The sequence below is a fragment of the Cervus canadensis genome, chromosome 11 (genome assembly GCF_019320065.1).
Source record: "Cervus canadensis isolate Bull #8, Minnesota chromosome 11, ASM1932006v1, whole genome shotgun sequence".
Classification (NCBI taxonomy): Eukaryota; Metazoa; Chordata; class Mammalia; order Artiodactyla; family Cervidae; genus Cervus; species Cervus canadensis.
The window spans coordinates 68,781,233-68,795,120 of record NC_057396.1 but is presented as its reverse complement, the minus strand read 5'-3'; the positions used below and the strand labels follow the sequence as shown (position 1 = coordinate 68,795,120).

General features: G+C 56.8%; 1 protein-coding gene across 4 annotated transcripts in view; it reads right to left on the bottom strand.

Moving 5' to 3' along the window:
• Window positions 1-2,240: 2,240 nt before the first annotated feature.
• CD82 (CD82 molecule) overlaps window positions 2,241-13,888 on the bottom strand; it is a 56,187-nt gene continuing 44,539 nt past the window's right edge. For all 4 annotated transcript variants that reach the window (XM_043481920.1, XM_043481919.1, XM_043481918.1 and 1 more), the window contains exons 6-9: window positions 6,798-6,899; window positions 3,853-4,059; window positions 3,458-3,541; window positions 2,241-3,165 (exon numbers count right to left, since the gene is read on the bottom strand). In XM_043481920.1, coding sequence (XP_043337855.1) covers window positions 3,088-3,165; window positions 3,458-3,541; window positions 3,853-4,059; window positions 6,798-6,899 — 471 coding nt within the window. In that variant the 3' untranslated portion in view covers window positions 2,241-3,087. The remainder of the gene's footprint in view (window positions 3,166-3,457; window positions 3,542-3,852; window positions 4,060-6,797; window positions 6,900-13,888) is intronic.

Below are 13,888 nucleotides of genomic sequence, written 5' to 3'. Positions count from 1 at the left end.
TTTCAATAAACTCCAGGAGTTGGCAATGGACAGGGAGGCCTGGCATGATGCAGTCCATGGGGTCGCAAAGAGTAGGACATGACTGAGTGACTGAACTGACTGAACCGAGCCATCTTGAATTCTAGATTCTGGCCAGTTGCAGTCTTCCTAGTGGCTAAGCTAAGGACACCGTGAGAAATTAAAGCTATATAACTAAAAATTTTCCCTTTATGGCTTTGACCACCAGGAAGCTCAGAGGTAAAATTATATAGGGTTCAACTAAGCAACTAGAGCTCAAGGTTGGCAACTGCTTTCACTCTGCATTCCAGCTAGACTGATCACCTGTGCTGAGCTGAGAAGGATTCAGAGGCTTCAATGAGGGGTATCAGCTGGAAGTATAGCCTGAGTACATCTGGGCTAAGAAAATGAGATGGGTGATCAACTAGTGATGTCTGCTGTGCGTGCAGCCATGGGGAACACACTCTGTGCACACCATGCATTTGCCATCACCAGGCTGGGCAACTCAAACTTGTGTTTATATCGTTCAAGTCTATGCTTCTTCACTGTGGTGGCTATTGTTCAGTCACTCATTCATGCCTGACTCTGCGATCCCTTGGACTGCCTCACGCCAGGCTTCCCTGTCTTTCAGTATATCCTAGAATTTGCTCAAACTCACGTCCATTGAGTCGATGATGCCATCCAACCACGCCATCCTCTGTCTCTCCCTTCTCCTCCTCCTCTCAGTCTTTCCCAGCATCAGGGTCTTTTCTAATGAGTCGGCTCTTCGCATCAGTTGGCCAAAGCATTGGAGCTTCTTCATAAATTTATTATTTTCTCTATTGTTTTATGTTTTATTATATGTATTTCCTTTGTGGAATGAGGTGGATTATAAAAAACAAAATAAAATCAGCTGGAATGGCTTCACTGGGAGCCCTCAGCCCCCTGAGCTGGGTAAGAGCTCCAGGGGAATCCCTGATTATGGTAAACAGCACCTCGGAGTTTAAGGTTTCTTCAGCCCAGGGCTGTGTCTGATACCTCCCACGGGCCCCAGCTCGGATTTGCCTAGGGTTTTAGCCACAGAAAGCCTCTGGCAAGAATTTAATTAGGTTCAGATCAAGTGTTAGGCTGCTCCTAAGGTGTGCCCCCCACTCCCTGGATAGACAAGCACTATCTGCCCCAGGCCCACCCTCCAGCCTGCCTCTTTTTGGGGAGGGAGCATCTCTAAGCTACCTCTTGTCAGGGCCTGAGAAATGAAAGTGACTTGATTCAGGAATCACCTTGGAGGGCTGTCCAAGATGCTGATTCATTCTCCCAGGCCCAGATCTGCTGCCTCTGATCTGCTGAGCCCTGGAATCTGCAGTTTCACCAGCTGCAACCCAGGCAGAGACCCACCAGCCTGGGAACCACCCTGCGTTCCACCAGGCTCCTGGGATGGGGCAGCAGCGCCACCTGGTGGCTCCTGCTGAAGCACCCTACCCACTGCTCTTCCCGGCCTCCTTTAGGGAGGCGAGTCCCCGCACCCACCCACGCACTCCTCTGCCTCCAGGGCCTCAGAGGAGTCAGAGGGGAGGAGATGGTGGAGCGAGTGACCTCCTAGAGGGGCCTTTCCCCCAGCCTTCCAGACCCACCGCACCCTCACCCCAGGGGACTCCCCGCGCTCAAATTCCTAAAGCAGCCGCCAGGGCAGAGCGTCTGCACAGCCCCCTCGAGCTTCGTGACGCTGGGCAGGGCTGTGTGCTGGGGCTCAACTTCCTTACTTGAGTAAGTACAACTAAGAGCTTCCTTTAAAGATGCTTCTTGAATCTTTCAAAACCTCCTGGATTCTGCACGTCTCACTCCATCACATTTCTTCAATATGAAAATGTTTCCTTCTTTTGTAAACACACAAACAAAAACAGACGCTCTAGAAAGAGGCAGAGTTTACTCTGTGGCTTCACTGACTCACCTCCGCAGTCAGCCCACTTTGGGTCACTTTCTGGGGGCACCTGTACCCTAGGGGTACCATCTACACCTGCTGGAACACACACATCAAACCCCAGGCAGGCCGGCAGCCAGGCAAACGGGTCAGAGCCAGGCGTCACACTTCTCGTGTGCCAGCTTGAACGGGGGGCCAGAGGTGCCCCTAAAGAACCCCCTGTCCTGGGGACGGCAGGGAGGCGCTCACCACTCTTTCCCGCAGGCCCGGCCACCCCGTCCACATCACCTCGCCCCTTTGGTCCTCCGCCCCTGCCCTCGGAAGCAGCATCTCCACCACGGCAGGCTGGATTGTTACAAATCCTCTTTAATAATCGGTTGTGTGTGTTCTACAGAACTGTGCCCTGGGCCCCTCCCCACTCCCCTTCAAGGCACAACCTTACCCACCCATTCCCTGGGGGACAGAGGACAGGAGAAAGCAGCCTCGCTTCCCTGGGCCGCTCAGGGTCCTGGTGAATGCAGGGCCAGCTCTGTGCCACACTGGGAGGGCTCACCCCCTGCTTCCCTAAGCGGCCCAGGGCCAGTCCAGACCTTCATGCCCAGGCCGCCCCCTTTCAGCCCAGCTCATGCGGGCCCTGCCCTCACAGCGTGGCCCAGACTGGCCCGAGCTGCTTGGGTGGGGCTGGGTCAGGCTGGAGAAGGGGTGCCGCTCTTATGTCAGGTCAAGCCCACCTTCTCCCACTACCTCAAGGAAAATGGAAAAAACAAGGACAGAAGCATCAGAATGGAAGCAAAGCTGACCCACGCAGTGGGCAGTGACAACCCAGGGTGCCTTATCCAACCCCCCCACCCCCAGTTTTTAACACACTTTCTCCCATACAATATATACAGCCCCCAAGGCAGGTAGAAACCCAGCCCACCTGTGCAGGGAGTGTTTCCTTTGGGTTGCTAAGACAACCCTGGCAGACAGGGAGTGTGTGGAGGAGCCACAGAATAGCTGGAGCTTAAGGCTGACAGCAAAAAAGCAAAGGAGAGGGGGTCCAGGCCCCAGGAAGCGCCCCCAACTTCCAGCCAGCACGGGACAGACAAAGGGTCTTGGCAGTGAGGTGGGAGGCGGGCCTGGAGAGCCTAGGAGAGACCCCTAGGAGCCCTGAGGTTGGGGGGACAGGCAGGGAGGTGGGGACAGCAGCCGCCTCAGTACTTGGGGACCTTGCTGTAGTCTTCAGAATGGACACGCCGGCATAGGAACATGGATAGGAACATCCCCAGGAGCTGGGAGGGAGAGGGAGACAGTCAGAGGCGGGACCCCGGAGGAGCATCCCGCAGTCGGGGTCAGCACACAGGGCCTGACCTGCACAAAGCTGATCCTCAGTTAGAGCTTCAGGACCAACTCAGGTGGCAGAGGGCCCTGCGAGGGGCAGGGGTCCGGCCAGGCTTACCACGGGGCCTCTAGAAGCCGATGGGCCTCAGCCCGCCCCTCCCTCCACCCCGGATGTCTGCAGAGCAGGGCCAGTCTTGGGAGGGGGCAGCCCGGGGCGGGGGTTGGAAGGGAGGGGACCCAGACCTCGATGACAGCGACGCCCACACACACGCCGAGGATGACGCCCAGGTTCTCCTGCAGCCAGCCCTGCACCTTCTCCATGCAGCCCTGTGAGCAGAGGACACGGCCACGTCACCCCACGATGGGCCGCGCCACCCCGACACCCCGACACGCAGGGTCACCGGGGGTGGGGCCACCCCCAGCCCGGAGGTCCGGTGGAGCGGGGTCTGGGTGGTCCTCGAATGGACCCACTGATGAACACAAAGATGAAGGTGCAAATGACAAGCAGAGGAATCAAAGGAAGGCAGGAACAGCTCTGCGAAGAAAGGTCGATGTAGCAATGGCCCAGGTGAGGCTGGGGGCCGGAGGGTCTGAACCCACCGCGCCCCGAGCCCCCCCAACCACAACCACCCACGCACCTCCTGATACACTGGCCAGTCCTCAGGGTCGTTGCCGCTCTGGGTTCTGTTGCCAAAGGGCGCCTCGCAGAAGCCCTTCTGCGGCAATGCGAGGGCGTCCTCCTCATCACTCTTCTTGCAGGAACAGGGGAAGGTGATGTTGGTGCGATTCATGAGCTCAGGGTTTTCTGTCCAGTTGAGGAAGCTGACCCAGCCGCAGCACTTCACCTGGGCGGGGGATGGGACAGGGTGCTCAAGCCCACCGCCCACTCAGCTGGGGGCTTCCTGGACAGGAGCTCAGGTCTGCCCCCCGACTCCGCCCGCCCCCAGTCTCAGCCAAACTCCCAGGATTAGAGTTTAGGTTTCACTTTGGCCTTTGTGAGCCACGAGGAGTTGAAAGGGGCTCTCAGGATACACCATAAACTGTGAAAACAGCAGGAAACAAAATCAGAAGCAGCAAAAATATACAACAACAGAAGGGACGGTCAAGTTGAAAGGACATGGGTGTGCAGGACATGAGGAGGGCAGATGGCATGCGACTGGGGGTGTGGGGGCTCGAGTCAGGTTACCGGGGTCCGATTCAGTTCTGCCACCTTCTAGCTACTCAGCTCTGGTCAGAGTGCTAGCCTCAACTTTCCCATCTGGAAAATGGGGGAAACCAACTAACTCCCTAAGTCCATCTGTTACGAGGATGAAATGGGGCCAGGCAGGCAAGGCCTCCAGCCCAGGTCAGGAGGGCACAGCAGTTGCCCAGGAGAGGCCGGTTCCACCTGCACATGCTGGAGCTGAGGTTCGGCTCTGAGCTTCGCGGTCGCCAGAGTGAAAAGGGAGGTGCACATCTGCCTTTTTAGAGGAGAAAGTGCTCAAGATGACCCTGAGGCAAAGAAAGCTCGTGAAGGGGACCCCGAGAGGCTTCAGATCACAGGCGGGCTTGAATTCCCGACTTGCCGACGGGACCAGGATCTCAGGGGCGAGGGCTGGGTCCAGAAAATGCCCCTGAAGGCAAAGCGGAGTCGGGGGTGAGTCCTATCGAATGTGGGCCCTGCCCTGCGCACTTCTCTGCGCCCCAGTTTCCTCATCTGGAGAATGGGGGGATGACAGCCACTCCGCTGGGGCTGAAGGGCTGGTACGGGTGAGCTGCGTGCCACCGTGCCCAGCAGGCGGGCACTTCCCGCTCCTGCACGACAGCCCGGTGGCCAGCAGGGGGCGTGCCAGGCACACGCAGGCTCCGCCCCGCTCCGGTCAGTTTCTCACTGAGGATTTATCGTCTACCTTGCTCTTTTCTTGCTGGCTGCCTCCTCTCCAGCAAGAAAGGCTGGCACCTCCGAGGGGCACCCACAGACCCTTGCACACCCAAGCAAAGTGAGGCAGCGTCTCTCGGTCGCTCTGCAGCAGGCAGAGCCCTGCTCACCAGGGCCCCCTGCAGGACACCCACTGTGTCTCAGTGCCTGCGCGTCCTAACTAAACATCACCACTCACAGGCCACGTGATAAGTGCCTCGGCCTTTATAAACTCATCGCAGGTGAGCATGGATCCCATTTTAGAGATGAGGAGACTGAGTCAGGGAAGGCCTGGCCAGGAAGTAGGTGAGTTTTGTATTTCAGCCCCTGGGAGCCCGACTCGCCTTCTGTTTTCTTACCGCCATCCCAAGCAGCCTCTGATAGACATCAAGTCACCTGGAGGTCCTGTCTGCCGCAGGAATTCCCCCAGTCAGCCCACCTCCTCCCCTGACACTTGTTTATCCTGGGGCCCCTCGCTCCCTCTGATCTCAGCAAAGCCTCTTGGCAATTGTGGATCAAACCAAAGGTGGGATGACAATGTCTTCCCGTGCGCCTGGAGCCTCTCAGTTGACACAGGACCCCCGTGTCTCCAAAACTTGGTGACACGTGTAGGCCAGGAAGTGTCTCCCTCCCCTCTTCACTGCTCGGAGAACAGGCGTGCCCAGGAGGCCAGGGCAGAGCCCCACCCCTAGTCTCCGGGGTCTCCTGGTGTCGGGCTTTCCTGTGCTGTGTCTTCCCTGCCCCTCACGCCACAGGACTCCCCGAAGGCAGCGGTCGGGCAGGGCCAGCAGGGCCTCTTGTGACAGAGGGGGAGGCTACCGCCCGGGGAGCGCAGGTCCCAGCCGAGCACGACAACATCCGGGATCACCCAAGGTGGGCGTCTGGGGCTTTATCACCGAGGGTGTTTGCAGTGTGTGGTGGCTGGTTCGACATCAAGGCAGGAACATGGACATCATGGCAGGCTGGGAACCCAGTCAGTCAGTCAGCCTGTCTTTCTCTTCCACTTTAACTGAGGTGAAATACTCCAAAGTGTATTGGACTTCCCTGGTGGCTCAGACAGTAGTGTCTGCCTGCAATTCGGGAGACCTGGTTTGATCCCTGGGTCGGGAAGATCCCCTGGAGAAGGGAATGACCACCCACTCCAGTGTTCTTGCCTGGAGAATCCCATGGACAGAGGAGCCTTGTGGGCTACAGTCCATGGGGTCGCAAAGAGTTGGACACGACTGAGCAAGTTCACTTCATACTGAAATGCATCTTGATGAACTTTTCTACCCATGTTGACATAACTGCCACCTGGATCAAAATTTGAATAGGACATTCCTTGAGCCCCGGAAGGTTCCCATGCCAGCTCAGCAGAGGCGGATCTCACCCTGTGCAGCCTCGCAGCTTGGACACGTGGTTTCGTAACCTCCAGGGGGAGCGCCCAGCCTGGCTTGAGCGGAGCAGTTGGAGGACTGCCCCACCTCTCTGACCGAGGGTGGGGAGAGTGCTGTGAATCCCAGATCAGCCTCCGGGCCCGGGGCCCCTGGGCCCAGAGCGGTGGGGGTGACTCGAGGTCGGGCAGGAAGAGGGGCTGCTCAGGAGCCCCTGATCCCAGCAGACACACGCTCACACTCAAGCCGCCAGCTTCTGTCCGTCAGGCACCCCAGGCCCACGGGCACCCGGAGGCCTGCCCGCGCCCCTCACCTGAGCCTGAACGTAGTCCCAGGCCTCCTGCAGGTTGTCCCCGGAGCCGTCCGTGTAGTTGTGAATGAGCTTGATCACAATGCCGCCCATCTCCTGCTTCAGCTGCAGAGGAGAGAGCATGGACCGCGGTCAGCATGCTCGAAACGCGCGACCCCATCCCCGGTCACACGTGCTCAAGCTGCCTCTCCGCCATGCCCCTAAACGCTGGGGCTACGCTCATCGCTCAAAGCATGTTGTCACCCATTCCAGCCACTTTCCTGGTCCTCCCTGGGCGCCAGCACCCCCGACCCCAGTGCAGTCAGGGTCAGCCACCCCCGCCTGACCATCTCCTCAGCACTCAACAGCACATGAGCCTGTAGACGAGACTCTGTCCACGTCATTGCTGCAAACTGTCCAGCGGCGGGCGTCTCACCAAGCTCGGGAGAAATGCTGCCGTCTTCTCAACAGCCCACAGGCCCTATACTTTTTGGCCCTGCTCTTTTTGTTTGTTTTTAATTAATTAACTTTTTTAATTGAAGGATAATTGCTTTACCAGATTGGCCCTGTTGCTTCCAGACCTCGTTATCCCTGTTCTTCCGCCTTCCTTTTCAGTTACGCAGGTCTTTGGGCAAGGCGCGCTCCTGCCTGGGGCCTTTGCACTTGCTGTCCCCTCTGCCTAAAATCTTCTTCCCCCAAATATGAACGTGGCTCATTCTCCCACTCTCTTTAGAGCTCTCCTCAAATGGCTGCTCCTCAGAACAGCCTTCCTGAACCACCCAGGAAAATCTCAGCCCTTCCCTATCCCCTGCCAGGACCCCGTATCCTACGAGGGGAGGCCCGCTGCAGGTTTTTCCTTGTAGCCTCGTCATAGCATACTCTTCTGCTTCCAGAATCTATGGTCTCTCTCCCCAACTAGAACATCAGCTCCGTGGGGGGGGCAGGGACTGAGCCTGAGTCAGCCTGGCCAGGGGAAGTGTGAGGCGAGCATGAAGGATGAAGGCAAGAGGAACCCCGCCACCTGCCCAGCTCCAGGGCCCCCCCAAAGTTCACATCTGCCTAGGCTGGCTCAGAATGTAGGGTCCCTGTGGGGGTAGAGGGAAGCACCTGCTTTTTGCTAACCCGGCAGAGGAAACACTCGTTTATAAAGAAGGTGGGTGTGAGGTGCAGGGATCAAAAGGCTTCGGCCCCCAAGGCCTCTTCCTGGGGTTTGAGCAGAGGATCTCACTATGGCAGCTTTTCAGAAACCAATCCACTGTGCAGCGGCAGGTGAGACCCAAACCGGCCCCACCTGCGGACCTTGCTCAGGGGCCTCCCCGGGGCGCCCCGACTGGAACAGGCTGCTCACGGTCACCTCTTGTCCTCACAGAACCTCGGGGCAAGGGGCCTGAGAGGAGCAGGAACACCAAGGGGATGGCCCCATGCCTGCCCCTCAGTTCCTGAGAAAGTGGAATCGGGGAGATGGGACAGGGACCTCCAGATGGGGGCTTTCAGAGCGAGCCAGCTCAGAACTCCGTGAGCAGGGGCTTCCTCCAGCTCCCCACGAATGCAGCGCTCAAAGAACCCACATCCTCCAGACTGCCCTGCAGGTCCGGCCCCCTCCGTTCACCCGCCCTGGGAAACCAGCCCCCTCCCAGGCAGCCCCACCCCCCGGCCCACCCCAGGATCGTTCTCTGTCCCTCTCTTACCATAAACTTCTTAGTCAAATATCTCTCTGGTTTTATTGGCAGAGATCTACAACTTGCAAAGCTAGCCTGTCAGTAACTAATCACAACAGTAGAGGCCAACTTTGATCAAGCTTGTTATTACCAGTACCGTGCTAAGGACTTTTAATGCCTTATTTGACTATCCCTCCAGGCAGATCGATGGCCTAGGTATTATGGAGAGGCAGAAAACAAGGCCCAGAGAGGTTAATTAACTTGCTTAAGGTCTCACAGCCAACATGTGAAGAGTTGGGGTTTGGACCCAGGTCTGACTGATTCCAGAACCCAAGTTTTTACCCACTGAGCTTTATCAGCATTTAAACCACATGGCCATTGCTTGCAATAGGTCAGAGCAGTTTCTTTTTCTTTTTTTTTTAGCACTTAATCTTTAATATGTTTAATTTGGTCAAAATCTATGGAAGTCTACAAAAATCTGCAGACCATATGGCTGTGTAACGCAACGCACAGTGTATTATAACAGAACCACATGGAGAATGTAAAATGTAAAGTTAGACATTAGGTTAAATCACAGACGTGAACATAGTCTTTTCTCCGGTGCTGACAAGGACCACTCACTTTAAAATTCTCTTAACGAATAATTAAAAGCTGCCTAGGTGTCAGTTTAAGCTATCTCAGTTCTCTTGTTTAGAATGAAACCCCTTGAGGTCACTGCAACGAGCAGTTTTCTACCAGAGCGGCTTGGTGCCTGGCCCACGTCATGCAGCGAGGGCTGTCTGCCTGCAGAATCTGAGTCTCTTTGCCCCTACCCTCTGCGCTCCACCTCTGCTCCCCAGTGAGCAGATGACCCCTGAGGTGTGGAAAGAAGGGGGTCCCCAGGGGCACTTGCAGAGAGAGCTGTCTCCCCCCCACATCCTCCTACTGGCCCTCCCCCACCGACCTGGGCTCTATTTATACCCAGCATGGTTGCCACAACAGCCCAGACTTCCCTGTTTCAGCCCCCAGAAATGAGAAGGCAATGGAAGCTGGGTGGTTTCCACTGAGGCTGGGTAGTTTCCATGGAAACACCACATCCATCCTCCAGCCCAGAATGGGGCTGAGAGACCCAACTGCTCCACGGGCGGCCACGGTGGCAGGGGCTGATTCAGCTTGGAGTTGAGGCCTTGGGACCCCAATGCCCAGGAGGCAGTGTCGGGAGCCTGGGGAAGTTACCCTGGCAACCAGGCTGTTCCTAAGACGGGGAGGAGCAGGGAGAAGCAACTCGCCATCTCACTTCATCCCTGCAGGGGCCTCTCTGTGGTTTCTGCCTGCCCCATGTCCACTCTCCCTTCTTGAAACAGCAACTCCCTTCCTTGGCAGTAAGCACCCCTCAAACCCACCATGCGGCTGAGGAGTCCTGCCCCCTCGCTGCCAGAGGCAAGCAAAAACCCAGGCTGCCACTTAGCGCCTTCTACACCCTGGCACAACAAGTGGTTCAGGGATGGGCAAGTGACCCAAGGTCATGCCCGAGGGCCCTCGCTTTCTGCTAATTTGGTGGGATGAGGGCCTGAGTGGCCACCCCAAGCCCCCTGGGGACAGCTGACCTGAGGAGGATGCCAACGGAGGTGAGCAGGGCTGAAGATGAAGACAGACAGTGCCGGGGGCAGCCTTTAGAAGCCTGGATCCAGCTGAGCCTGCAGCCAGGGCAGGCCAGTTTCAGTTGGGTTACTGTTACGGGTGATAAAGAGGCTTGCCCAGGAATGGCTGCATAACTTACAGCCTAGTGTGAAGTGAAAATGCAGGGCTCCTTACTTCAAAATGATTAGGAATTTCAAGACATCAGCCCAAGCACAGAAACCTTCTAAGTGTGGGATGCTGTGTGACTGCTCAGTGAACACACCTAGGAAGCCAGCCCTGGTCTTGTCCAACACCATCCTCCCCACTTCCCCAAAGAGAAAACCAAGGCTCAGACAGTGAGAACAACTTCACAAGATCAGACAGCTGGCGAGTTGTGGATATATAACCATCACCTGCTACGTGCATCTCCAGAACCCTGAGATCCTATCACAGCAAGCCACCCACCATCTCCAACCCTGCCATCCTCTGGGATAACTCTCCTCCCCACCCCCCCACCCCATGCTATGCTCTTATGTCACTTTGTTGTGTGACTTTTCTGAGAGAGGCACAATCAGAAGACATCTTTGAGTCCAGCATATCATCCAAAAGTAAGAATCCTTTTCTGTACTTTTCCAGGCTCTGCTTAAATGCTCCCTGTGATGGGGAACTCAGTACCACACAAAATAACACATTGGGGGGAGGCTCTTGGTTCAGTCAGTTCATTCTAAGTTGAGCCCAAATGACTTCTAGCCATGGGTTTCCATCCTCCCTCTCCCTCCCAAGTCCCAGCTGGGACCACACAGAACAAATTGAATCGTTCTCTCCCAGGACATTCAGGTGTTTGAGACCCCCTCCTCCCCGGGGTAAATCTCTAGGCTCTTTGCAGGCTCTTTGGGATGGTGATCAGCCCTCTCTCCAAGCTCTTATGTGCCAAATTGCCTCTCACAGTGAGGGGTCCCTGTGCGATGAAAGGGACCCACACCTTCTTGCCCCCTCCCCCTGTACCCACAAAAGGGGTTGCCAAGCGCTTTGAGGCTTCATCCTGGGAACCTGGTGAGAAATGAGGACCCTTTGCCCTGGAAGATGTGGAAGGGGTAGCATTTTCACTCTTAGTGACCACCTAGGTCTTTGCTGAAAGTCTGGATGCAATCTACATAACCAGTTGCCGAAGAATTCAGCAGGGGGCCACACCATGTAAGTCTGTCCTGCCCCTACGATAGGCTCCCTGAGGGCGGGGCCCGAGTCAGCTGCTGGAGCCAGACACGCGGGTGCTCGACAGTCTCTGCCCACTGGTCTCCAGAATCCCTTTCCAGAAGGACAGTCTGGGTGCCTTCTTCCCCTTCCCCGAAAGGGAAGAGAAAGGTCCCCACCACCCACCTCCACCACCACCCCCGGCCTGGCTCCAGCCAGGCAGTGGAAACCCAAGCTAGTCACTCAGGAGGTTTCCACGGCAGGGAGGGCTGTCTCCGAACATGCTGCCCTCAAGGAACTCGTTTAATCACCTGTGTGTTCGCTCCTATGGGCACTGGCGGGTTGGCTACTGTGGGCCTCTTGCATGGGAGAGGGAAGGAGGAGGAAGGGAATAATGGTTTTCCTGGCCGGCCACCCTCTCTGCAGAGCAGACAGCAGTCCAGCTGAGCCCATCACCACCACCACCCCCTGCCTCTGCCCCAGCGACCACCCAGACCACGCGAGCCCCTCCCTTCGCGCTCTCAGCCCTCAGGCCTCTGCTCAAGCTGAAAGTGAAAGTATTAGTCGCTCAGTCCTGTCTGACTCTTTGCGACCATATGGACCGTTGCCTGCCAGCCTTCTCTGTCCGTGGAATTCTCCAGGCAGGAATACCGGGGTGGGTTGCCATTCCCTTCCCCAGAGGACCTTCCCGACCTAGAGACTGAACCCGGGCCACCTGCACTGCAGGCAGATTCTTTACCAACAGAGCCACCCAGGGAAGCCCCCCGATACAAACTCTCAGAGCCTCAGCGGCCTCCCACGAGCAGGTCAGTGGGACGACCTGTGTGCGTGCACCCAGCCCAGCACCCAGCACCTTCTGGGAACTGGTTACTAGTTCACCCTCCTTCTGCACTGACTCCTGCCCACCCTCCACCACCCAGAAAGAACAAGCCAGGATCCCAGGGTGACAGAGCTGGGAATGGCCCAAGAGGTCACCAGGGGCTCAGAGAGGCTGAGTAACATGTCCAAGGCCACACAGCAGGCAGCGGCAGAACCCAGACCTGAGCTTTTCCCACTAAATGGGGGCTGGGTAATGATCAGACAAGGAAACAGCCAGGGGAATCTTTACTCCATACCTAAATTTTGGTTCCCACAGCCCTTGCTAATGTGAACATTAGTACTGGTGACAATAGGAACAACTGCCCATTTACTGAGCCCTTACGAGGCATTAGTGAAGTCAGCAATGGTGACAATAATAAGAAACTCTTGCAATGACGCCAGCACACATCTGCTCTGGGCCAGGCAGACACTAGGCCCTTCCCATCTGTCAACGCTCTCTATCCTTGGTGCCCCACTTGTAAGGTGGCCTTTGGGGCCAGTGCGCTCCGGCCCCAAGAAACGGTCGGATTTTAGGCAGGGCCAGAGGGCTGCGTGTCACCCCCACAATCTCTCCCATTCTGTACTTCCCAGGGGACAGCTAAAGGGGGTAAGCCAAGGCCATCAACAAGCTCATTTCTATCCAGGTTCGATTTTGCCACCAAATGAGTTGCGAGTGGTACATTGGTTTCCGAAGTGTTTTTTGGACTTTGGAATTATGGCTGAGGGAGAGTGGGCCTGTAGGATTGCTGCCTTTTGACAAAGGAGGAAACTGAGGCACAGAGAGGCTGAGTAACTTGCCGAGGGCCACAGAGCGGCGCTCCGACACGGGCAGCTTGATTCTGGGGTCCAGGGCCTGGGCCAACACTGTGTTTGCTACAGGCCTTGAAGTCTGGGCTCCCAGCAACCCTGAGGCTGGGGGGAAGCCAACCAGCTCTATTCTCCATTGATAGACGCAGACCCCAGAGCTTGGAAGGCCGGTGCTCTGCCCGAGGTGCCCAGCCTCCCCTGCCGCCGCCCTGGGAACAGTAGCTGCTGGGAGGAAGGACACTGGAGACCACTTCAGGGAGACCCCAGGGGCTCAGTCCCTCCCACCTGCCCAGCAGGCCTGGAGAGAGGGGGAAGACGGGCCTGTCGCCTTCCAAAAAAGCCGTTTTCCTTCAGGCTCACCCAAGTCCCACCTCCCCAGCTGGGCCTCGTCTGCAGGAATAAACACCACCAAGGGCATGTTTAGTCTCCCACCGGGATTTACAATGTGTTAGGAAAGAAAAAATAAATCATTCATTCCAACTCGGCCGATCGGGTGGCGCCAGAACTTCCCCAGCGAAGTCAGGAAATTTCCCTCTGCTTTCCAGAGAAGAAGGTGGGCCAAGGGGAGGAGGGCTGGGGCTGGGGGCTGGGGAGCGTGAAGTGTGGAGTCTGGGGGCTCGGAGGAAGGTAGAGAAGGGGACAGTGGGGTACCATGACACACACAGCCTGGACTAGAGTCAGGAGAGCTGATTCTCCAAACCAGCCCTGCTCTGGGGCTGGGCGTCACCTCTGGGGCACGGCTCCTGGTTGGCAGCCAAGCAGATTATGCCAGCCAGAGGGGAGGCAGCGTGGAAGTAGAGGGAGGCACAGGCCTCGGGTTGGAGTGGATGGGAATCTCCACCCTGTCGCATTTGAACTGCATGTGACCAGGGCCAAAAGTCACTGCCTTCCTGGGCCCCAGTTTCTTAAACTTGAAAATGCCAGTAAAACTAAAATGAGTGTCAAGCGACTAGCGCAGCCCCTGGGACGTGATTGGTGCTCAGAGATGGACACTGTCTTTAT